Below are 25628 nucleotides of genomic sequence, written 5' to 3' on the forward strand. Positions count from 1 at the left end.
CCCTACCCAGGGGATAATGGAGACCCCCCCCCTACCCAGGGGATAATGGAGACCCCCCCCTACCCAGGGGATAATGGAGACGCCCCCTACCCAGGGGATAATGGAGACCCCCCATACCCAGGGGATAATGGAGACCCCCCCCTACCCAGGGGATAATGGAGACCGCGTCCACTTTCCTGCCCAGAACCCACCCTTGGAAAGCAGCGAGATAGAACACAGCATTAGAGGCAGGAGTAGGCCATTCAGCCCCTCTAACCTCTCCCCACCACTTCGATAAGATCAATGCTGACCTGTTTATGACCTTTCCTGTCTCGCCCCCACTCCCCTCGAGTCCCTTGTCCAATGGAAACCTCACTCCAATGACCCACAGCTGGCTTGGGGGGGGGCGGGGGGAGAATTCCAAGGCATTCCCCATCCGAACTGGGAGTCTCCCCATTTGTAAACTGTAACTCCCCCACTAGGGGGAAGCGGAGGGGGGGGAAATCTCTCGGCATCCAACTGTAGTCAGGCTTCCCGAGATTGCCTCTGGTTCATCTAAACTCCAATCGCCAGAGGGCAAGCGGCGTCTCTGGGGTCACCTAGGCCGACTGCGCTGTTTTTCCATGGAAACATAGAAGATAGGAGCAGGAGGAGGCCATTCGGCCCTTCGAGCCTGCTCCGCCATCCATCACCATCATGGCTGATCAGCCAACTCAATAGCCTAATCCTGCTTTCTCCCCATAACCTTTGATCCTGTTCGTCCCAAGTGCCGTATCCAGCCGCCTCTTGAATACATTCAATGTTTTGGCATCAACTATTTCCTGTGGGAATGAATTCCTTGTGCATGAATCGCAAAAACTCAGTCTGCAGGTGCAGCAGGTGATCAAGAAGGCGAATGGAATGTTGGCCTTTATCGCGAAGAGGATGGAGTATAAAAGCAGGGAGGTCTTGCTGCAACTGTACAAGGCACTGGTGAGGCCGCAACTGGAGTACTGTGTGCAGTTTTGGTCCCCTTATTTAAGAAAGGATATATTAGCTTTGGAGGGGGTACAGAGAAGGATCACCAGGTTGATTCCGGAGATGAGGGGGTTAGCTTACGAGGAGAGATTGAGTAGACTGGGCCTGTACTCATTGGAGTTTAGAAGGTTGAGGGGAGATCTTATAGAGACATATAAGATAATGAAGGGGCTCGACAGGGTAGAAGCAGCGAGGTTATTTCCACTTACAATGGAAACAAGAACTAGGGGGCAAAGCCTCAAAATACGGGGAATCAATTTAGAACAGAGTTGAGGAGGAACTTCTTCTCCCAGAGGGTAGTGAATCTTTGGAATTCTCTGCCCAATGAAGCAGTAGAGGCTACCTCGTTAAATGTGTTTAAGTCACAGATAGATTTTTAACCAATAAGGGAATTAAGGATTATGGGGAGCGGGCGGATAAGTGGAACTGAACCCACTATCAGATCAGCCATGATCTTATTGAATGGCGGGGCAGGCTCGAGGGGCTAGATGGCCTACTCCTGCTCCAATTTCTTATGTTCTTACCACTCTTTGGGTGAAGAAATGTCTCCTCACCTCCGTCCTAAATGGTCTACCCCGAATCCTCAGACTGTGACCCCTGGTTTTGGACTCCCCCCCACCATCGGGAACATCCTCCCTGCATCTACCCTGTCTAGTCCTGTTAGAATTTTATAAGTCTCCATCTGATCCCACCCATCATTCGTCTGAACTCCAGCGAAAACAATCCTAACCTGGTCAATCTCTCCTCATACATCAATCCCGCCATCCCCGGAATCAGCCTGGTAAACCTTCGCTGCACTCCCTCGAGAGCAAGAACATCCTTCCTCAGAAAAGGAGACCAAAACTGCCCACAATACTCTCGGTGTGGCCTCACCAAGGCCCTGTGTAATTGTAACACATTTAGTCTGGGCCTGGTTCCCAGAGCTGGGGTAGTTACGGATCACATACCGCCTGGGTATACGCGCTGTACGCTCCGAATTGGATGGCCATTGGGCTGAACATTCCCAGCTGGTTAGCCACTTGTTGCATCCGACGGAGGGTCCGCTCTTTGTCTGTGTCCGCAAACTTCACCACCAGACTCGAGGATGTCCCCTACAGAGCGAGAGAGAGAGAAGGGCGGAAAATCTTAGCGTGAGGGCGTGACTCCTTCTCCCCACCTCAGAACCTCAGTACAATCGCAAACAACAAATCCCCTTCCCATTGTGGACAATCCCAATGGATCAAATCCCATCCCATTCACTCCCATTGTACACAATCCCAATGGATCCAAACCCCTTCCCATTCACTCCCACTGTACACAATCCCAATGGATCCAAACCCCTTCCCACTCACTTCCATTGTACACAATCCCAATGGATCAAACTCCTTCCCATTCACTCCCATTGTCCACAATCCCAATGGACCCAAACCCCTTCCCATTCACTCCCATTGTACACAATCCCAATGGACCCAAACCCCTTCCCATTCACTCCCACTGTACACAATCCCAATGGATCCAAACCCCTTCCCACTCACTTCCATTGTACACAATCCCAATGGATCAAACTCCTTCCCATTCACTCCCATTGTCCACAATCCCAATGGACCCAAACCCCTTCCCATTCACTCCCATTGTACACAATCCCAATGGACCCAAACCCCTTCCCATTCACTCCCATTGTACACAATCCCAATGGATCAAATCCCATCCCATTCACTCTCATTGTCCACAATCCCAATGGACCCAAACCCCTTCCCATTCACTCCCATTGTACACAATCCCAATGGATCAAATCCCATCCCATTCACTCCCATTGTCCACAATCCCAATGGACCCAAACCCCTTCCCATTCAATCCCATTGTACACAATCCCAATGGACCCAAACCCCTTCCCATTCACTCCCATTGTACACAATCCCAATCCCAAACCCCTTCCCATTCACTCCCATTGTACACAATCCCAATGGATCAAAACCCCTTCCCATTCACTCCCATTGTACACAATCCCAATGGACCCAAACCCCTTCCCATTCACTCCCATTGTACACAATCCCAATCCCAAACCCCTTCCCATTCACTCCCATTGTACACAATCACAATCCCAAACCCCTTCCCATTCACTCCCATTGTACACAATCCCAATCCCCTTCCCGTTCACTCCCAGAGTTCCAGCTCCAATTAATCAGCCAGCGTCCAAATGGAAAGTGTGTCGTCCACTCCGGATTTCAGTTCCCCGATGTGAAAGCTTCCCGTGGAAAGCCAGACAGGGAGAGTCAGGGTCAGCAAGAACAGGTTTCCAATCTATCACCTCACCCCATAGCTACTCCTGTCGGCCGTGCAGGGAACAGGGCTGGCCCCGTTGGGTACGTAGTCCACATCCTGGGCTCCCCCGACCTCTAGGCTGACGGAGTGAGATCCAGATGCCTTGCAGGAGGAAGAGAAAACGGGAACAAGTGTCAGTCGCGGAACAAGGAAAAAGTCCCCCCCTCTCGGCACAACACATTCCTCTTCCCTTAGGACACCTCCGTCACGTACGTCTCCGACTTGGCTGAACCTGGAAGACTCCAGGACGACTGCCCCTCCGGAAACCTGAGGGGAGGGGTGGGTTTCGGGCTGGCACCCCCAGTGCCAGGCGACAGGGGGCGCTGCTGTGCCAACGGTGCCATTTTTTAGGTCAAGCCTTCCAACCGATGCTAAGTTAACGGTGCCACTCTGGCACTGGGAGAACGAGGGCATCTCCAAGTGATTTTTCTCCCATTGTACACAATCCCAATGGATCCAACCCCTTCCCATTCACTCCCATTGTACACAATCCCAATGGATCCAAACCCCTTCCCATTCACTCCCATTGTACACAATCCCAATGGACCCAAACCCCTTCCCACTCACTCCCATTGTACACAATCCCAATGGATCCAAACCCCTTCCCACTCACTCCCATTGTACACAATCCCAATGGACCCAAACCCCTTCCTACTCACTCCCATTGTACACAATCCCAATGGACCCAAACCCCTTCCCATTCACTCCCACTGTACACAATCCCAATGGACCCAAACCCCTTCCCATTCACTCCCATTGTACACAATCCCAATGGACCCAAACCCCTTCCCATTCACTCCCATTATATACAATCCCAATGGACCCAAACCCCTTCCCGTTCACTCCCACTGTACACAATCCCAATGGACCCAAACCCCTTCCCATTCACTCCCATTGTACACAATCCCAATGGATCCAACCCCTTCCCATTCACTCCCATTGTACACAATCCCAATGGATCCAAATCCCGTCTCATTCACTCCCATTGTACACAATCCCAATGGATCCAAACCCCTTCCCATTCACTCCCACTGTACACAATCCCAATGGATCCAAATCCCGTCTCATTCACTCCCATTGTACACAATCCCAATGGATCAAAACCCCTTCCCATTCACTCCCATTGTACACAATCCCAATGGATCCAAACCCCTTCCCATTCACTCCCATTGTACAAAATCCCAATGGACCCAAACCCCTTCCCATTCACTCCCACTGTACACAATCCCAATGGATCCCAAACCCCTTCCCATTCACTCCCATTGTACACAATCCCAATGGACCCAAAGCCCCTTCCCAGTCACTCCAAAAGCTCCAGCTCCAGTTAATAAGGGGAGCTGGTGGCCTAGTGGCGTTATCACTAGACTATTAATCCAGAAACTCAGCTAATGTTCCGGGGGACCCGGGTTCGAATCCCACCACGGCAGATGGTGGAATTTGAATTCAATAAAAAATATCTGGAATTAAGAATCTACTGATGACCCATTGTCGGAAAAACCCATCTGGTTCCCTTTAGGGAAGGAAATCTGCCGTCCTTACCCCGGTCTGGCCTACATGTGACTCCAGAGCCACAGCAATGTGGTTGACTCTCAACTGCCCTCCAAGGGCAACTAGGGATGGGCAATAAATGCTGGTCCAGCCAGCGACACCCATGTCCCATGGATGAATAAAAGGAAAGTCTGGGCCTTGTGGGGACGGTTTTGTGGGGGATTTCAGTGCGTCTCTGGGCTGCGGTTTTCCTCACAGTGACTGCAAGGGTCTCCAGGGGAGTATCCAGGCGGTAATCGTAATTTTTAAACTCTGAAGCTCTGCTTTAGCTGAACTGATTAGAGGGTCTCCGCAGGACACACCGGGGCAGCCGGGGGGGGGTCTTCTCTTACCTGTAACATTCGGCTCCCGTGCAGTGCACCAATGGCGGCCTGTGCTTCCGAATGCGTTTTGAATTTCACAAAGGCGCAACCTGGAGAAACAGAGAAAGAGTCAGGATGCGGGGGGAAAGCTGAGGCCCGACTCCAAAACAATTCGGTTCACTTCTCAGGGCAAGATGTGGGTGTCACTGGCCAAGTGTGTGTGCGTCTCCGTGTGCGCGGGTCTGTGTGTGTGTGTGTTGGCTAAATTGACTCTTAGTGTCCAAAGATGAGCAGGTTAGGGTGGATTGGCCATGCTAAATTGCCCCTTAGTGTCCAAAGATGTGCAGGTTAGGGGGATTGGCCATGCTAAATTGTCCTTAGTGTCCAAAGATGTGCTGGTTAGGGTGGATTGGCCATGCTAAATTGCCCCTTAGTGTCCAAAGATGTGTAGGTTAGGGGGATTGGCCATGCTAAATTGTCCTTAGTGTCCAAAGATGTGCTGGTTAGGGTGGATTGGCCATGCTAAATTGTCCCTTAGTGTCCAAAGATGTGCAGGTTAGGGGGATTGGCCGTGCTAAATTACCCCTTAGTGTCCAAAGATGAGCAGGTTAGGGTGGATTGGCCGTGCTAAATTGTCCCTTAGTGTCCAAAGATGTGCAGGTTAGGTGGATTGGCCATGATAAATTGTCCCTTAGTGTCTAAAGATGTGTAGGTTAGGTGGATTGGCCATGCTAAATTGCTCCTTAGTGTCCAAAGATGTGTAGGTTAGGGGGATTGGCCATGCTAAACTGCTCCTTAGTGTCCAAAGATGTATGGGTTAGGTGGATTGGCCATGCTAAATTGCCCCTTAGTGTCCAAAGATGTGTGGGTTAGGTGGATTGGCCATGCTAAATTGCCCCTTCGTGTCCAAAGATGTGTAGGTTAGGGGGATTGGCCATGCTAAGTTGCCCCTTAGTGTCCAAAGATGTGTGGGTTAGGTGGATTGGCCATGCTAAATTGTCCTTAGTGTCCAAAGATGTGCAGGTTAGGTGGATTGGCCATGCTAAATTGTCCCTTAGTGTCCAAAGATGAGCAGGTTAGGGTGGATTGGCCATGCTAAATTGTCCTTAGTGTCCAAAGATGTGCTGGTTAGGGTGGATTGGCCATGCTAAATTGCCCCTTAGTGTCCAAAGATGTGCAGGTTAGGGGGATTGGCCATGCTAAATTGCCCCTTAGTGTCCAAAGATGTGCAGGTTAGGGGGATTGGCCATGCTAAATTGCCCCTTAGTTTCCAAAGATGAGCAGGTTAGGGTGGATTGGCCGTGCTAAATTGTCCCTTAGTGTCCAAAGATGTGCAGGTTAGGTGGATTGGCCATGCTAAATTGTCCCTTAGTGTCTTAAGATGTGTAGGTTAGGTGGATTGGCCATGCTAAATTGCTCCTTAGTGTCCAAAGATGTGTAGGTTAGGGGGATTGGCCATGCTAAGTTGCCCCTTAGTGTCCAAAGATGTGTAGGTTAGGGGGATTGGCCATGCTAAATTGCTCCTTAGTGTCCAAAGATGTATGGGTTAGGTGGATTGGCCATGCTAAATTGCCCCTTAGTGTCCAAGGATGTGTGGGTTAGGTGGATTGGCCATGCTAAGTTGCCCCTTAGTGTCCAAAGATGTGTGGGTTAGGTGGATTGGCCATGCTAAATTGTCCTTAGTGTCCAAAGATGTGCGGGTTAGGTGAATTGGCCATGCTAAATTGTCCTTAGTGTCCAAAGATGTGCTGGTTAGGTGGATTGGCCATGCTAAATTGACTCTTAGTGTCCAAAGATGAGCAGGTTAGGTGGATTGGCCATGCTAAATTGTCCCTTAGTGTCTAAAGATGTGTAGGTTAGGTGGATTGGCCATGCTAAATTGCTCCTTAGTGTCCAAAGATGTGTAGGTTAGGGGGATTGGCCATGCTAAATTGCCTCTTAGTGTCAGGGGAATTAGCAGGGTAAATATGTGGGGTTACAGGGGATGGAGGCTGGGTGGGTTTGTGGTCGGGGCAGACTCGATGGGCTGAATGGCCTCCTTCTGCACTGTAGGGATTCTATGATGAGGTGCTGGGCCTCCAGTTTGCGTTGGAGTTTGATGCAACATTGCAAAGGGCACCAAGGGAGCTGCTCATTCAGAGGGCCAGTACGGACACGATGGGCTGAGTGGCCTCTTTCAGTTCTTAATAAAAAGTTCAAACGACTGCAATGGTTCAAGACCGCCCTGGGATCAGGTCCACGTGCATTCCTGTTACCTTTACTGGTTCCATCAGGTCCCCGCAGAATGGTACACTCCTCAATTGTCCCAAAACCCTCAAACAGTTTCCGCACATCCTCGTCCGTCTGTTGCTTCCCGAGCATTCCCACAAAGAGCTTCCGGTCCTCTGGAAAACACGAAGCAGACGCTGAGAGAGAGAGAGTAAAGCTCCCTCTACACTGTCCCCCATCAAACACTCCCAGGACAGGTACAGCACGGGGTTAGATACAGAGTAAAGCTCCCTCTACACTGTCCCCATCAAACACTCCCAGGACAGGTACAGCACGGGGTTAGATACAGAGTAAAGCTCCCTCAACACTGTCCCCCATCAAACACTCCCAGGACAGGTACAGCACGGGGTTAGATACAGAGTAAAGCTCCCTTTACACTGTCCCCCATCAAACACTCCCAGGACAGGTACAGCACGGGGTTAGATACAGAGTAAAGCTCCCTCTACACTGTCCCCCATCAAACACTCCCAGGACAGGTACAGCACGGGGTTAGATACAGAGTAAAGCTCCCTCTACACTGTCCCCCATCAAACACTCCCAGGACAGGTACAGCGCGGGGTTAGATACAGAGTAAAGCTCCCTTTACACTGTCCCCCATCAAACACTCCCAGGACAGGTACAGCACGGGGTTAGATACAGAGTAAAGCTCCCTCTACACTGTCCCCCATCAAACACTCCCAGGACAGGTACAGCACGGGGTTAGATACAGAGTAAAGCTCCCTCTACACTGTCCCCCATCAAACACTCCCAGGACAGGTACAGCGCGGGGTTAGATACAGAGTAAAGCTCCCTCTACACTGTCCCCATCAAACACTCCCAGGACAGCTACAGCACGGGGTTAGATACAAAGTAAAGCTCCCTCTACACTGTCCCCCATCAAACACTCCCAGGACAGGTACAGCACGGGGTTAGATACAGAGTAAACTCCCTCCACTCCGTCCCCCATCAAACACTCCCAGGACAGGTACAGCACGGGGTTAGATACAGAGTAAAGCTCCCTCTACACTGTCCCCATCAAACACTCCCAGGACAGCTGCAGCACGGGGTTAGATACAAAGTAAAGCTCCCTCTACACTGTCCCCCATCAAACACTCCCAGGACAGGTACAGCACGGGGTTAGATACAGAGTAAACTCCCTCCACTCCGTCCCCCATCAAACACTCCCAGGACAGGTACAGCACGGGGTTAGATACAGAGTAAAGCTCCCTCTACACTGTCCCCATCAAACACTCCCAGGACAGGTACAGCACGGGGTTAGATACAGAGTAAAGCTCCCTCTACACTGTCCCCATCAAACACTCCCAGGACAGGTACAGCGCGGGGTTAGATACAGAGTAAAGCTCCCTCTACACTGTCCCCCATCAAACACTCCCAGGACAGGTACAGCACAGGGTTAGATACAGAGTAAAGCTCCCTCTACACTGTCCCCATCAAACACTCCCAGGACAGGTACAGCACGGGGTTAGATACAGAGTAAAGCTCCCTCTACACTGTCCCCATCAAACACTCCCAGGACAGGTACAGCGCGGGGTTATATACAGAGTAAAGCTCCCTCTACACTGTCCCCATCAAACACTCCCAGGACAGGTACAGCACGGGGTTAGATACAGAGTAAAGCTCCCTCTACACTGTCCCCCCACTCCCAGGACAGGTACAGCACGGGGTTAGATACAGAGTAAAGCTCCCTCTACACTGTCCCCCATCAAACACTCCCAGGACAGGTACAGCACGGGGTTAGATACAGAGTAAAGCTCCCTCTACACTGTCCCCATCAAACACTCCCAGGACAGGTACAGCACGGGGTTAGATACAGCGTAAAGCTCCCTCTACACTGTCCCCATCAAACACTCCCAGGACAGGTACAGCACGGGGTTAGATACAGAGTAAAGCTCACTCTACACTGTCCCCCCATCAAACACTCCCAGGACAGGTACAGCACGGGGTTAGATACAGAGTAAAGCTCCCTCTACACTGTCCCCATCAAACACTCCCGGGACAGGTACAGCACGGGGTTAGATACAGAGTAAAGCTCCCTTTAAGAGAGCATTTGGCATTCATTAGGCAAGGCATTGTGTTCAAGGGCCGGGGGGTAATGATGGAGTTGTACAAAACACTGGTTAGGCCACAGCTGGAGTACTGTGTGCAGTTCTGGTCACCACAATGTGGGAATGTGTACACTGTGTTTCCTCCGGTGCTCCGGTTTCCAGTCTACTGGCCAGGGTGCCGGGGAGATTCACCGGGATGCTGCCTGGGCTGGAGTGTTTCAGCTACAAAGAGAGGCTGGTTAGACTGGGGTTGTTCTCCTCAGAGCAGAGAAGGCTGAGGGAGGACCTGATCGAGGTGTATAAGATTGAGGGACACAGATCGGGTAGATAGGAAGAAACTTTTCCCTTCAGCAGAAGGTTCAGTAACCCTCTGCAGGGGTCAATAATCAGGGGGCAGAGACTTAAAGTGAGGGCAGGAGATTTAGAGGGGATTTGAGGAGAAACCTTTTCGTCCAGAGGGTGGTGGGAATCTGGGACTCGCTGCCTGAAGGGGCGGTGGAGGCCGGACCCCTCACAACATTTAGCCGAGTGTTTGAAATGGCTACGCAGAGAGTGCTGGAAAATGGGATTAGAATAGATAGGGGCTCGGTGGCCAGCACGGCCACAATGGGCCAAAGGGCCACTTTCATAGAATCCCTACAGTGCAGAAGGAGGCCATTCGGCCCATCGGGTCTGCACCGACCACAATCCCACCCAGGGCCCATCCCCGTAACCCCACATATTTACCCTGTTAATCCCCCTGACACTAAGGGGCAATTTAGCATGGCCAATCTACCTAACCCGCACATCTTTGGACACTAAGGGACAATTTAGCACGGCCAATCCACCTAACCCGCACATCTTTGGACACTAAGGGGCAATTTAGCATGGCCAATCCATCTAACCTACACATCTTTGGACACTAAGGGGCAATTTAGCACGTCCAATCCACCTAACCTACACATCTTTGGACACTAAGGGGCAATTTAGCACGGCCAATCCACCTAACCTACACATCTTTGGACACTATGGGACAATTTAGCATGGCCAATCCATCTAACCTACACATCTTTGGACACTAAGGGACAATTTAGCATGGGCCAATCCACCTAACCTACACATCTTTGAACACTAAGGGACAATTTAGCATGGCCAATCCACCTAACCTGCACATCTTTGGACACTAAGGGACAATTTAGCACGGCCAATCCATCTAACCTGCACATCTTTGGACACTAAGGGACAATTTAGCATGGCCAATCCACCTAACCCGCACATCTTTGGACACTAAGGGGTAATTTAGCATGGCCAATCCACCTAACCAGCACATCTTTGGACACTAAGGGACAATTTAGCATGGCCAATCCACCTAACCTACACATCTTTGGACACTAAGGGGCAATTTAGCATGGCCAATCCACCTAACCCGCACATCTTTGGACACTAAGGGGTAATTTAGCATGGCCAATCCACCTAACCAGCACATCTTTGGACACTAAGGGACAATTTAGCATGGCCAATCCACCTAACCTACACATCTTTGGACACTATGGGGCAATTTAGCATGGCCAATCCACCTAACCCGCACATCTTTCGGACCGTGAGAGGAAACCGGAGCACCGGAGGAAACCCACGCAGACACGGGGAAGAACGTGCAGACTTTCTCTTGGAGAGGCGATGGCCCAGTGATACTGTCGCTGGACTATTAATCCAGAAACTCAGCTAATGTTCTGGGGGACCCGGGTTCGAATCCCGCCACGGCAGATGGTGGAATTTGAATTCAATTAAAAAAATATCTGGAATTAAGAATCTACTGATGACCCATTGTCGGAAAAACCCATCTGGTTCCCTTTAGGGAAGGAAATCTGCCGTCCTTACCCCGGTCTGGCCTACATGTGACTCCAGAGCCACAGCAATGTGGGTGACTCTCAACTGCCTCTGAAATAGCCCAGCGAGACACTCAGTTGTCACAATCATTACAAAGTCTCAACAAAGAATTGGAACTGGGCGGACCACCAGCCATCGACCTAGGCCCCCGAAAAAGGCAATGGCTAACCAAACAGCCCTGTCGACCCTGCAAAGTCCTCCTTACTAACATCCGGGGGCAAGTGCCAAAATTGGGAGAGTTGTCTCACAGACTAGTCAAGCAACAGCCTGTCATAGTCATTCTAACGGAATCATACCTTATAGGTAACACCCCAGATACCACCATCACCATCCCTGGATATGTCCAGTCCCACCGGCAGGACAAAGAACAAAGAAAATTACAGCACAGGAACAGGCCCTTCGGCCCCTCCAAGCCTGCACCGACCATGCTGCCCCTCTGAACTAAAACCCCCTACCCTTCCAGGGACCATATCCCCCTATTCCCATCCTATTCATGTATTTGTCAAGACGCCCCTTAAAACTCACTATCTAATCCTCTTCCACTCCTTCCCCCGGCAGCGAGTTCCAGGCACCCACCACCCTCTGTGTAAAAAAACTGGCCACGAACATCTCCTTTAAACCTTGCCCCTCGCACCTTAAACCTGTGCCCCCGAGTAATTGACTCTTCCACCCTGGGAAAAAGCTTCTGACTATCCACTCTGTCCATGCCCCTCATAATCTTGTAGACTTCTATCAGGTCTCCCCTCAACCTCCGTCATTCCAGTGAGAACAAACCAAGTTTCTCCAACCTCTCCTCATAGCTGATGCCCTCCATACCAGGCAACATCCTGGTAAATCTTTTCTGTAACCCTCTCCAAAGCCTCCACATCCTTCTGGTGACCACTATATTCCAAGTGTGGCCTAACTAAGGTTCTATAAAGCTGCAACATGACTTGCCAATTTTTAAACTCAATGCCCCGGCCGATGAAGGCAAGCGTGCCGTATGCCTTCTTGACTACCTTCTCCACCTGCATTGCCACTTTCAGTGACCTGTGTACCTGTACACCCAGATCCCTCTGCCTATCAATACTCTTAAGAGTTCTGCCATTTACTGTATGGTGGTGACACAGTGGTATATAGTCGGAAGGGAGTTGCCCTGGGAGTCCTCAACATCAACCCCATGAAGTCTCAAAGCTTCAGGTTAGACATGGGCAAGGAAACCTCTTACTGGTTACCACCTACCGTCCTCCTTTGGCTGATGAATCAGTAATCCTCCATGTTCAGCAACATTTGAAGGAAGCACTGAGGGTGGCAAGGGCACAGAATGGACGGGGGATTTCAATGTCCACCAAAAAGAGTGGCACTACTAATTGAGCTGGTCTAAAAGGATATAATTGCTAGACTGGGTCTACAGCAGGTAGGGAAGGAACCAACAAGAGGGAATAACATCCGTGACCTCATCCCTACCAATCTGCCGGCTGCAGATGCATCTGTCCATGACAGTATCGGTAAGAGTGACCACCGCACCGTCCTTGTGGAGACGAAGCCCCGCCTTCACATTGAGAATAACCTCCATCGTGTTGTGTGGTACTTATCACCCTGCTAAATGGGGCAGACTTCGAACCGATCTAGCAACTCAAGGCTGGGCCTCCAGGAGGCGCAGTGGGCCATCAACAGCAGCGGAATTGTACTCCAGCACAATCTGTAACCTCATGGCCCGGCATATCCCCCACTCAACCATTACCATCAAGCCAGGGGATCAACCCTGGCTCAATGGAGAGTGCAGGATAATCTCTCCCTCGATGTCAACAAAACGAAGGAGATTGTCATCGACTTCAGGACAGGAGAACATGCCCCTGTCTACATCAACGGGGACCAAGTAGAAAGGGTCGAGAGCGTCAAGTTTCTAGGTGTCCAGATCACCAACAACCTGTCCTGGTTCCCCCATGCTGACACGATAGTTAAGAAAGCCCCACCAGCACCTCTACTTTCTCAGAAGACTAAGGAAATTTGGCATGTCCGCTACGACTCTCACCAACTTTTACAGATGCACCATAGAAAGCATTCTCTCTGGTTGTATCACAGCTTGGTATGGCTCCTGCTCTGCCCAAGACCGCAAGGAACTACAAAAGGTCATGAATGTAGCCCAATCCATCACGCAAACCAGCCCCCCATCCATTGACTCCGTCTACACTTCCCGCTGCCTCGGGGAAAAGCAGCCAGCATAATTAAGGATCCCCACGCACCCCGGACATTCTCTCTTCCACCTTACGGTAGCACAGTGGTTAGCACTGCTGTCTCACAGCTCCAGGGACCTGGGTTCGATTCCCAGCTTGGGTCACTGTCTGTGTGGAGCTTGCACATTCTCCCGGTGTCTGCGTGGGTTTCCTCCGGGTGCTCCGGTTTCCTCCCACAGCCCAAAGATGTGAGGTTTAGGTTGATTGGCCATGCTAAATTGTCCCTTAGTGTCCAAAGATGTGTAGGTTAGAGGGATTAGTGGGTAAAATATGTAGGGATATGGGGGTAGGGCCTGGGTGGGATTGTGGTCGGTGCAGACTCGATGGGCCGAATGGCCTCTTTCTGCACTGTAGGGTTTCTATGATTCTTCCGTCGGGAAAAAGATACAAAAGTCTGAGGTCACGCACCAGCCGACTCAGGAACAGTTTCTTCCCTGCTGCCGTCAGACTTTTGAATGGACCTCCCTCGCATTAAGTTGATCTTTCTCTACACCCTAGCTATGACTGTAACACTACATTCTGCACCCTCTCCTTTCCTTCTCTATGAACGGTATGCTTTGTCTGTATAGCGCGCAAGAAACAATACTTTTCACTGTATCGCAGTACATGTGACAATAATAAATCAAATCAAATCAAAAGGAGGGCATGCCAGGAGCAGCACCAGGCATACCCAAAAATGAGGTGTCAACCTGATGAAGCTACAGGACAGAATTACTTGTGTGCCAAACAGCAAAAACAGCAAGTGATAGTCAGAGCTCAGCGATCCCACAACCAACGGGTCAGATCTAAGCTCTGCAGTCCTGCCACATCCAGTCGTGAATGGCGGTGGGCAATTAAACAACTCACTGGGGGAGGAGGCTCCACAAATATCCCCGTCCTCAATGATGGAGGAGCCCAGCACATCGGGGCAAAGGATAAGGCTGAAGTATTCGCAGCAATCTTCAGCCAGAATGCCGAGTGGATGATCCATCTCGGCCTCCTCCAGTGGTCTCAGATGCCAGTCTCCAGCCAATTCGATTCACTCCACGTGATATCAAGAAACGGTTGGAGGCACTGGATGCTGCAAAGGCAGTGGGTCCTGATAACATTCCGGCAATAGTACTGGAGACTTGTGTTCCAGAACTTGCCGCTCCCCTGGCCAAGCTCTTCCAGGACAGTTACAACACTGGCATCTACCCAACAATGCGGAAAATTGCCCAGTACACAAGCAGGGCAAATCCAACCCGGACAATTACCGCCCCATCAATCTACTCTGGATCATCAGTAAAGTGATGGAAGGGGTCATCGACAGCGCTTTCAAGCAGCACCTGCTCAGTAATAATCTGCTCAGTGACGCCCAGTTTGGGTTCCGCCAGGGTCACTCAGCTCCCGACCTCATTACAGCCTTGGTTCAAACATGGACAAAGGAGCTGAATTCCAGAGGTGAGGTGAGAGTGACAGCTCTTGACATCAAGGCCGCATTCGACCGAGTGTGGCATCAAGGAGCCCCAGCAAAACTGGAATCAATGGGCATCAGGGGGCACACACTCCACTGGTTGGAGTCATACCTGGTACATAGGAAGATGGTACTAACATGGATTGACGATTGGCTGTCAGACAGAAGGCAGAGAGTTGGGATAAAAGGTTCTTTCTCAGAATGGCAACCGGTGACAAGTGGTGTCCCGCAGGGTTCAGTGTTGGGGCCCCAGCTGTTCTCTTTATATATTAACGATCTAGATGACGGGACTGGGGGCATTCTGGCCAAGTTTGCCGATGATACAAAGATAGGTGGAGGGGCAGGTAGTATTGAGGAGGTGGGGAGGCTGCAGAAAGATTTAGACAGTTTAGGAGAGTGGTCCAAGAAGTGGCTGATGAAATTCAACGTGGGCAAGTGCGAGGTCTTGCACTTTGGAAAAAAGAATAGAGGCATGGACTATTTTCTAAACGGTGACAAAATTCATAATGCTAAAGTGCAAAGGGACTTGGGAGTCCTAGTCCAGGATTCTCTAAAGGTAAACTTGCAGGTTGAGTCCGTAATTAAGAAAGCAAATGTAATGTTGTCATTTATCTCAAGAGGCTTGGAATACAAAAGCAGGGATGTACTTCTGAGGCTTTATAAAGCACTGGTTAGGCCCCATTTGGAGTACTGTGAGCAATTTTGGGCCCCACACCTCAGGAAGGACATACTGGCACTGGAGCGGGTCCAGCGGAGATTCACACGGATGATCCCAGGAATGGTAGGCCTGACATACGATGAACATCTGAGGATCGTGGGATTATATTCATTGGAGTTTAGGAGGTTGAGGGGAGATCTAATAGAAACTTACAAGATAATGAACGGCTTAGATAGGATGGACGTAGGGAAGTTGTTTCCATTAACAGGGGAGACTAGGACGCGGGGGCACAGCCTTAGAATAAAAGGGAGTCACTTTAGAACAGAGATGAGGAGAAATTTCTTCAGCCAGAGAGTGGTAGGTCTGTGGAATTCATTGCCACAGAGGGCTGTGGAGGCCGAGACGTTGAGCGTCTTCAAGACAGAAATTGATAAATTCTTGATTTCTCGAGGAATTAAGGGCTATGGGGAGAGAGCGGGTAAATGGAGTTGAAATCAACCATGATTATATAAATGATCTGGAAGAAGGAGTAACTGGGGTGATCAGTAAGTTTGCGGACGACACAAAACTGGCAGGACTTGCAGATAGTGAGGAACATTGTCAGAGGCTACAGAAGGATATAGATAGGCTGGAAATTTGGGCAAGGAAATGGCAGATGGAGTTCAATCCTGATAAATGCGAAGTGATGCATTTTGGTGGGAATAATGTAGGGAGGAGCTACACGATAAATGGAAGAACCATAAAGGGTGTAGAGACGCAGAGGGACCTGGGTGTGCAAGTCCACAGATCTTTGAAGGTGACGTCACAGGTGGTGAAGGTGGTGAAGAAGGCATATGGCATGCTTGCCTTTATAGGACGGGGCATAGAGTATAAGAGTTGGGGTCTAATGTTGCAGATGTATGAACGTTGGTTGCGCCGCATTTGGAATACTGCGCCCAGTTCTGGTCGCCACACTACCAGAAGGACGTGGAGGCTTTGGAGAGAGTACAGAGGAGGTTTACCAGGATGTTGCCTGGTATGGAGGGGCTTGGTTATGAGGAGAGATTGGGGAAACTGGGGTTGTTCTCCTTGGAAAGACGGAGGATGAGGGGAGACTTAATAGAGGTGTATAAAATTATGAAAGGCATAGATAGGGTGAACGGTGGGAAGCTTTTCCCCGGGTCGGTGGTGACGTTCACGAGGGGTCATAGGTTCAAGGTGAAGGGGGGGAGGTTTAACACAGATATCAGAAGGACATATTTTACACAGAGGGTCGTGGGGGCCTGGAATGTGTTGCCGGGCAAGGTGGTGGAGGCGGACACACTGGGAACGTTTAAGACTTATCTAGACAGCTATATGAACGAAGTGGGAATGGAGGGATACAAAAGAGTGGTCTAGTTTGGACCAGGGAGCGGCGCGGGCTAATTGTTCCTTGTTTCTCGTTTCAAGGCTTCATTCTATGATCATCTTGCTGGTGCCAGTACAGAGCGAGACTGCGGATAGTTGAGAACCTGTCTCGGGGGCAGGGAATTCATATGGTGTTCGTGGAAGTGGAAATGACTAGGGTTGGGAAGCATTTTCCGATCAGGGCCAGTGTGATCTCCTGGACTCGTTTCGATCGCCTCAGGGGGTCGGAGAGGAATTTCCCAGATTTTTTTTTCCCCATATTGGCCCTGGGGTTTTCACTCTGGGTTTTCGCCTCTCCCTGGAGATCACATGGTCTGGAATGGGGGGGTGGGGGTGAATTAATAGGTTGTGATGAACAAAGCATCGTAGCTGTGAGGGACAGCTCGGTGGATAGGATATTAGGATGTAGATAGGCTGGAAAATTGGGCGGGGATCCTGGATTCAGGATTCAATCCTGGACCGGGGAGCGGCGCGGGCTTGGAGGGCCGAAGGGCCTGTTCCTGTGCTGTATTGTTCTTTGTTCTTTGTTTTGTTCTTTGATTGAATGGTGGAGTGGACTCGATGGGCTGAATGGCCTTACTTCCGCTCCTATGTCTTATGGTCTTATGGTCTTATGGTGTGGTGAGTGTCACATACTCTTGACATCAAGGCCGCATTCGACCGAGTGTGGCATCAAGGAGCCCCAGCAAAACTGGAATCAATGGGTATCGGGGGCACACACTCCACTGGTTGGAGTCATACCTGGTACATAGGAAGATGGTTGTGGTTGTGGAGGGTCAGTCATCTCAGCTCCAGGACATCTCTGCAGGAGTCCCTCAGGGTTAGTGTCCTCGGCCCCAACCATCTTCCGCTGCTTCATCAGTGACCTTCCCTCCATCATAAGGCCAGAAGTGGGGATGTTCGCTGACTATTGCACAATGTTCAGCACCATTCGTGACTCCTCAGATACTGAAACAGTCCATGTTCAAACACAGCAAGACCTGGACAATCGCCAGGCTTGGGCTGACAAGTGGCAAATAACATTCGTGCCACACAAGTGCCAGGCAATGCCCATCACCCACAAGAGAGAATCCAACCATCGCCCCTTCAATGGCATCAACATCCTGGGGGTCACCACTGACCATCACTGAATCCCCCCACTATCAACATCCTGGGGGTCACCATTGACCATCACTGAATCCCCCCACTATCAACATCCTGGGGGTCACCATTGACCATCACTGAATCCCCCCACTATCAACATCCTGGGGGGTTACCATTGACCATCACTGAATCCCCCCACTATCAACATCCTGGGGGTCACCATTGACCAGAAACTGAACTGGACCCAGCCATATAAATACTGTGGCTCCCAGAGCAGGTCAGAGGCTGGGAATCCTGCGGAGAGTAACTCACCTCCTGACTCCCCAAAGCCTGTCCACCATCTACAAGGACACAAGTCAGGAGTGTGATGGAATCCTCCCCACTTGCCTGGATGGGTGCGGCTCCCGACAACACTCGAGAAGCTCAACACCATCCAGGACAAAGCAGCCCCGCTCGATCGACACGCTGACCACAAACACTCACTCCCTCCACCCCCGAGGCAGCGTGTGTACCATCTACAAGATTCACCGCAGCGACTCGCCAAGGCTCCTTCAACAGCACCTTCCAAACCCACGACCACTTCCATAGAACAAGTAACAAAGAAAATTACAGCACAGGAACAGGCCCTTCGGCCCCTCCAAGCCTGCACCGGCCATGCTGCCCCGACTGAACTAAAACCCCCAACCCTTCCGGGGACCGTATCCCTCTCGTCCCATCCTATTCATGTATTTGTCAAGACGCCCCTTAAAAGTCACGATCGTATCTGCTTCCACTCCCTCCATCTAGAAGGACAAGGGCAGCAGATACAGGGGAACACCACCACCTGGAGATTCCCCTCCGAGCCACTCACCATCCCGACTTGGAAATATATCGGCCGCTCCTTCGCAGTCGCTGGGTCAAAATCCTGGAATTCCCTCCCTCACGGCATTGTGGGTCAACCCACAGCGCGTGGACTGCGGCGATTCAAGATGGCGGCTCACCACCACCTTCTCAAGGGGCAACTAGGGATGGGCAATAAATGCTGGGCCCAGCCAGCGACGCCCATGTCCCACAAATAAAAAAACAAAACTCCGCACAGACAGTGACCCGAGCCGGGAATCGAACCCGGGTCCTTGGCGCTGTGAGGCAGCAGTGCTAACCCACTGTGCCACCCGTGCTATAATATTCCATGACTGCAACACTGTCCCTGTTAAACACCGGGGCCAGGATTTTCCAGCCACGCCCACCCCAGGGCTGGAAATTTCCATGCGGGATCTTTGCATGGTCCATCCCTCCCCGCTTCCTGCTTCGATTCCCGTAGCGAGCGGGACAGGAAAACCCCACCCAGGGCCACGACTGGTTAAGTGCCCATTCCCGGGCAGCAGGGCGAGGTGAATGGCCAACCCATTCCTCCGAATAACATCCCCGCTACATGACGCCCTCTTGTCAGAGCTTGGGACAAGTGAGTCTACCCCTTCAACAACGAGGGTCCGGTTCTGGGGAGGGGGCCATTTCCTGCTGGAACTTACTCATGGGGGGTAGGGGAGGGGGGGGGGGGGGAGGGGGTGGGGGGCGGAGGCAATGGGGAGGGAAGAAAGTGGTTACCTCCTCGGCCTTCACTGTCCGCTGGCTTCACCTGGATCGGCCGGTTCATCTGGAAGATTAGAGAAAGACGGAGATGTCAACAAAACGAAGGAGATTGTCATCGACTTCAGGAAGCGTAAAGGAGAACATGCTCCTGTCTACATCAACGGGGACCAAGTAGAAAGGGTCGAGAGCTTCAGGTTTTTAGGTGTCCAGATCACCAACAACCTGTCCTGGTCCCCCCCATGCCGACACTATAGTTAAGAAAGCCGCACCAACGCCTCTACTTTCTCAGAAGACGAAGGAAATTTGGCATGTCAGCTACGACTCTCACCAACTTTTACAGATGCCCCATAGAAAGCATTCTCTCTGGTTGTATCACAGCTTGGTCTGGGCTCCTGCTCTGCCCAAGACCACAAGGAACTACAAAAGGTCGTGAATGTAGCCCAGTCCCATCACGCAAACCAGCCTCCCATCCATTGACTCTGTCTACACTTCCCGCTGCCTCGGGAAAAGCAGCCAGCATAATCAAGGACCCCACGCACCCCGGATATTCTCTCTTCCACCTTCTTCCTTCGGGAAAAAGATACAAAAGTCTGAGGTCACGCACCAACCAACGCAAGAACAGCTTCTTCCCTGCTGCCGTCAGACTTTTGAATAGACCTACCACAGGTTCGGTGGATTCATCATGCTAAATTGCCCCTTAGTGTCCAAAGATGTGCGGGTTAGGTGGATTGGCCATGCTAAATTGCCCCTTAGTGTCAGGGGGATTAGCAGGGTAAATATGTGGGGTTACGGGGATAGGACCTGGGTGGGATTGTGGTCGGTGCAGACTCGATGGGCCAAATGGCCACCTTCTGCACCGTGGGGATTCTATATTAAGTTGATCTTTCTCTATACCCTAGCTATGACTGTAACACTACACTCTGCACCCTCTCCTTTCCTTCTCTATGAACGGTATGCTTTGTCTGTATAACCCGCAAGAAACAATACTTTTCACTGTATCCCAATACATGTGACAATAATAAATCAAATCAAATTAAAGATTTACTGGATGTAATCCGATAGTAACTTGGGGATGAGGGAGCGAGTGGGGGCTGTTGCAGAGGGAAGGGGCAGAACGGGTTTGGAGTGACGGAGTGAAGGGAGCAGGAGTTGATGATGGAGGGAGCAGGGAAGGAATAGGAGCGAGGGAAGGAGGGAGAGGAAGGGAAGGAGGGAGAGGAAGGGAGGGAGGGAGGGAGAGGAAGGGAGGGGGGGAGGGAGGGAGAGAAGGAGGGAGAGAGGGAGGGAGAGAGGGAGGGAGGGAGGGAGGGAGGGAAGGAGGGAGGGAAGGAGGGAAGGAGGGAGGGAGGGATGGAGGGAGGGAAGGAGGGAGGGAAGGAGGGAGGGAGGGGAGGAGGGAGGGGAGCAGGAAGGGGAGCAGGGAGGGGAGGAGGGAGGGGAGGAGGGAGGGAGGGAGGGAGGGAAGGAGGGAGGGAGGGGGAGGGAGGGAGGGAAGGAGGGAGGGAAGGGGGAGGGAAGGGGGGAGGGAAGGGGGGAGGGAAGGGGGGAGGGAAGGGGGGAGGGAAGGGGGGAGGGAAGGGGGGAGGGAATGGGGGAGGGAAGGGGGGAGGGAAGGGGGGAGGGAAGGGGGGAGGGAGGGAGGGAAGGAGGGAGGGAGGGAGGGAGGGTGGGGGGGAGGGAGGGAGGGAGGGAGGGAGGGTGGGAGGGAGAGACGGGGAGGGAAGGGGAGGGAGAGAAGGGAGGGAAAGACGGGGAGGGAGGGAGGGAAAGACGGGGAGGGAGGGAGAGAGAGACGGGGAGGGAGGGAGGGAAAGACGGGGAGGGAGGGAGGGAAAGACGGGGAGGGAGGGAGGGAGAGACGGGGAGGGAGGGAGGGAGAGACGGGATTATGGAGCTATTCCACAGGCCGCCAGCTCCACACTCCAGCTAAGGAACTCTCTTTCCCGAATCCCGTTCTATTTCCGTCCAATCTCCTGACGGCTCAGTGCGGAGGCTGCCTGCGGGACGAGGGCGTCCCAGTCGGGAAAGGTCCTGCCTCCCCATTGCCTCGTGGCCTTATCCAGGCCAGCCAGTGAGGCTGAGGTCGGGATGGTGAGGGAGCAGGGACTGGAGCGGCAGGAAGGGGCTCCGGAGACAAGTTTCGGGAGCAGAGGGTGGGGGGTGGGGAGACCATTCGGCCCATCTGGCCTGCTCCACCATTCAACACAACCGTAGGCCGATCTTGGGCTTCAAATCCATTATCCTGCTCGCTCGCCCACTCCCCCCTCCCCCCCCCTGCCCCCGAGAGACGGAAACCCTGTCTATCCCCCAGGCCGTAAATATACTCAACGCTGGAACATCCACCACTGCTCTGGGGGAGAGAATCCCAAAGATTCACAAACCTTCGAGTGAAGCGATTTCTCCCCATCTCAGTCCTAAACAATCGCCACCCCCCCTTTACCCTGAGACTGTGTCCCCCCCTTACCCTGAGACTGTGCCCCCTTACCCTGAGACTGTGCCCCTCTTTACCCTGAGACTCTGCCCCCCCTTTACCCTGAGACTGTGCCCCTCTTTACCCTGAGACTCTGCCCCCCCTTTACCCTGAGACTGTGCCCCCTTACCCTGAGACTCTGCCCCCCTTTACCCTGAGACTCTGCCCCCCCTTTACCCTGAGACTGTGCCCCCTTACCCTGAGACTGTGCCCCTCTTTACCCTGAGACTGTGCCCCCCTTTACCCTGAGACTGTGCCCCCCCTTTACCCTGAGACTGTGCCCCCCTTACCCTGAGACTGTGCCCCCCTTTACCCTGAGACTGTGCCACCCTTACCCTGAGACTGTGCCCCCCCTTACCCTGAGACTGTGCCACCCTTACCCTGAGACTGTGTCCCCTTACCCTGAGACTCTGCCCCCCCCTTTACCTGAGACTGTGCCCCCCCTTACCCTGAGACTCTGCCCCCCCTTTACCCTGACACTGTACCCCCCTTACCCTGACACAGTACCCCCCTTACCCTGAGACTGTACCCCCCTTACCCTGAGACTGTGCCCCCCTTACCCTGAGACTGTGCCCTTACCCTGAGACTGTGCCCCCCTTACCCTGAGACTGTGCCCCCCTTACCCTGAGACTGTGCCCCCCCTTACCCTGAGACTGTGCCCCTTACCCTGAGACTGTACCCCCCTCACCGAGACTGTGCCCCCCTTACCCTGAGACTGTGCCCTCCCTTACCCTGAGACTGTGTCCCCCTTACCCTGAGACTGTGCCCCCCCCTTACCCTGAGACTGTGCCCCCACTCACCCTGAGACTGTGCCCCCACTCACCCTGAGACTGTGCTCCCCCCTTACCCTGAGACTGCGCCCCCCCTTACCCGGAGACTGTGCCCCCCTTACCCTGAGACTGTGTCCCCCCCTTACCCTGAGACTGTGCCCCTTACCCTGAGACTGTGTCCCCCTTACCCTGAGACTGTGCCCCCTTACCCTGAGACTGTGCCCCCACTCACCCTGAGACTGTGCTCCCCCTTACCCGGAGACTGTGCCCCCCCTTACCCTGAGACTGTGCCCCCCTTACCCTGAGACTGTGCCCCCCTTACTCTGAGACTGTGCCCCCACTCACCCTGAGACTGTGCTCCCCCCTTACCCTGAGACTGTGCTCCCCCCTTACCCTGAGACTGTGCCCCCACCCCCATGTTTGAGATTCCCCCGACCAGTGGGGACAATCTCTCACTATCCACCCTTTCAGAATCTTGTACATCTCAATGAGATCGCCTCTCGTTCACAAGTGTGACACAAATGCATTTTGGAAGGTCTAATACAGATAGGAAATATACAGCAAATGGCAGAACCCTGAAGAGTATTGATAGGCAGAGGGATCTGGGTGTACAGGTACACAGGTCACTGAAAGTGGCAACGCAGGTGGAGAAGGTAGTCAAGAAGGCATACGGCATGCTTGCCTTCATCGGCCGGGGCATTGAGTTTAAAAATTGGCAAGTCGTGTTGCAGCTTAATAGAACCTTAGTTACCCCACACTTGGAATATAGTGTTCAAATCTGGTCGCCACACTACCAGAAGGATGTAGAGGCTTTGGAGAGGGTGCGGAAAAGATTTACCAGGATGTTGCCTGGTATGGAGGGTATTAGCTATGAGGAGAGGTTGGAGAAACTCGGTTTGTTCTCACTGGAGCGACGGAGGTTGAGGGGCGACCTGATAGAAGTCTACAAGATTATGAGGGGCATGGACAGAGTGGATAGTCAGAAGCTTTTTCCCCAGGGTGGAAGAGTCAATTACTAGGGGGGCACAGGTTTAAGATGCGAGGGGGCAAGGTTTAAAGGAGATACGAGGCAGGTTTTTTTTACACAGAGGGTGGGTGGGTGCCTGGAACTCGCTGCCGGGGGAGGTGGTTTGAGTTATAAGGAGAGGCTGGATAGACTGGGACTTTTTCTCTGGAGCGTAGGAGGCTGAGGGGTGATCTTATAGAGGTCTATAAAATAATGAGGGGCACAGATCAGCTAGAGAGTCAATATCTTTTCCCAAAGGTAGGGGAGCCTAAAACTAGAGGGCATAGGTTTAAGGTGAGAGGGAGAGATACAAAAGGGTCCAGAGGGGCAATTCTTTCACACAGAGGATGGTGAGTGTCTGGAACGAGCTGCCAGAGGTAGTAGTAGAGGCGGGTACAATTTTGTCTTTTAAAAAGCATTTAGACAGTTCCATGGGTAAGATGGGTACAGAGGGATATGGGCCAAATTCGGGCAATTGGGATTAGCTTCGGGTTTAATGAAAAGGGGTGGTATGGACAAGTTGGGCCGAAGGGCCTGTTTCCATGCTGTAAACCTCTATGACTCTGCGGTGGGAGCAGGTACGATAGAAACACTTCAGGGGCATCTGGACGAATACATGAATAGGATGGGAATGGAAGGATCCGGAGTCTGGAAGTGCGTACGGTTTTAGTTTCGGCAGGCACCGTGATCAACACAGACGGGCCGAAGGGGCTGTTCCTGTGCTGTACTGTTCTTCGTTCTCTATCCTCCGAAACTCCAGAGAATGCAAGCCCAATATACAAAGCCTCCCACCATAAGGCCCCTCATCCCAGGGCCCAATCTAGTGAATCTTGGCTGCACCGTCCCAATACAAGAATATCGTCTCGTTGTAATGGAGATCAGAGCTGCGCACGGTACTCTGTGTTTCACCACACAAATCCTCAGTAGAAATAAGGGCGACATGGTGGTACAGTGGTTAGCACTGCTGCCTCACAGCGCCAGGGACCCGGGTTCGATTCCCGGCTCGGGTCACTGTCTGTGCGGAGTCTGCACATTCTCCTCGTGTCTGCGTGGGTTTCCTCCGGGTGCTCCGGTTTCCTCCACAGTCCAAAGACGTGCGGGTTAGGTTGATTGGCCATGATAAAATTTGCCCCTTGGTGTCCTGAGATATGTAGGTTAGAGGGATTAGTGGGTAAATGTGTAGGGAGATGGGGGTAGGGCCTGGGTGGGATTGTGGTCGGTGCAGACTCGATGGGCCGAATGGCCTCTCTCTGTGCTGTAGGGTTTCTAAGATTTCTATGATTTCTATGAAACCGGAGCACCCGGAGAAACCCACGCAGACACGGGAGAATGTGCAGACTCCACACAGACAGTGACCCGAGCCGGGAATCGAACCCGGGTCCCTGGCGCCGAGAGGCAGCAGTGCTAACCCGCTGTGCGATTCTGGGCTACGTCTCTGCTTGAGATATTTGTCACCTTTCTTGACATGAGGTTCTATTCAGTCTGATCAGGCTCCAGTGAGGTGCCTCACCATGCAAAGGGCGCTATATCAATGCGCAGCTTGTTGGTTGTGAGGTGGAGGCAGTCGCTCGGGAGTGTCTCTCGGACAGGCCGTGGGAGACAGCAGGCAAGGTAGCTTTCTACAGCTCAGAGCGGCTTCGAGCCACTGCCTTCTGGTGAGTCCGAAACCTCTCGCAGTCTCAGGCTCTCTGAGAGAAATACCAACATCC

At 52.3% G+C, this 25628-nt stretch overlaps 1 protein-coding gene across 1 annotated transcript in view; it reads right to left on the reverse strand.

The window, feature by feature from the left end:
• Positions 1–19737, reverse strand: part of LOC144490678 (CUGBP Elav-like family member 3) — a gene marked incomplete at both ends in the record, with an annotated part of 21090 nt that extends 1353 nt beyond the window's left edge. Inside the window, 5 exons of the mRNA XM_078208379.1 lie at positions 1944–2087; positions 3289–3399; positions 5178–5257; positions 7403–7531; positions 19689–19737. Of these exons, the coding sequence (XP_078064505.1) occupies positions 1944–2087; positions 3289–3399; positions 5178–5257; positions 7403–7531; positions 19689–19737 (513 nt within the window). The remainder of the gene's footprint in view (positions 1–1943; positions 2088–3288; positions 3400–5177; positions 5258–7402; positions 7532–19688) is intronic.
• Between the last annotated feature and the right edge of the window lie 5891 nt (positions 19738–25628).

The sequence above is a fragment of the Mustelus asterias genome, unplaced genomic scaffold, assembly GCF_964213995.1.
Source record: "Mustelus asterias unplaced genomic scaffold, sMusAst1.hap1.1 HAP1_SCAFFOLD_3594, whole genome shotgun sequence".
Lineage (NCBI taxonomy): Eukaryota > Metazoa > Chordata > Chondrichthyes > Carcharhiniformes > Triakidae > Mustelus > Mustelus asterias.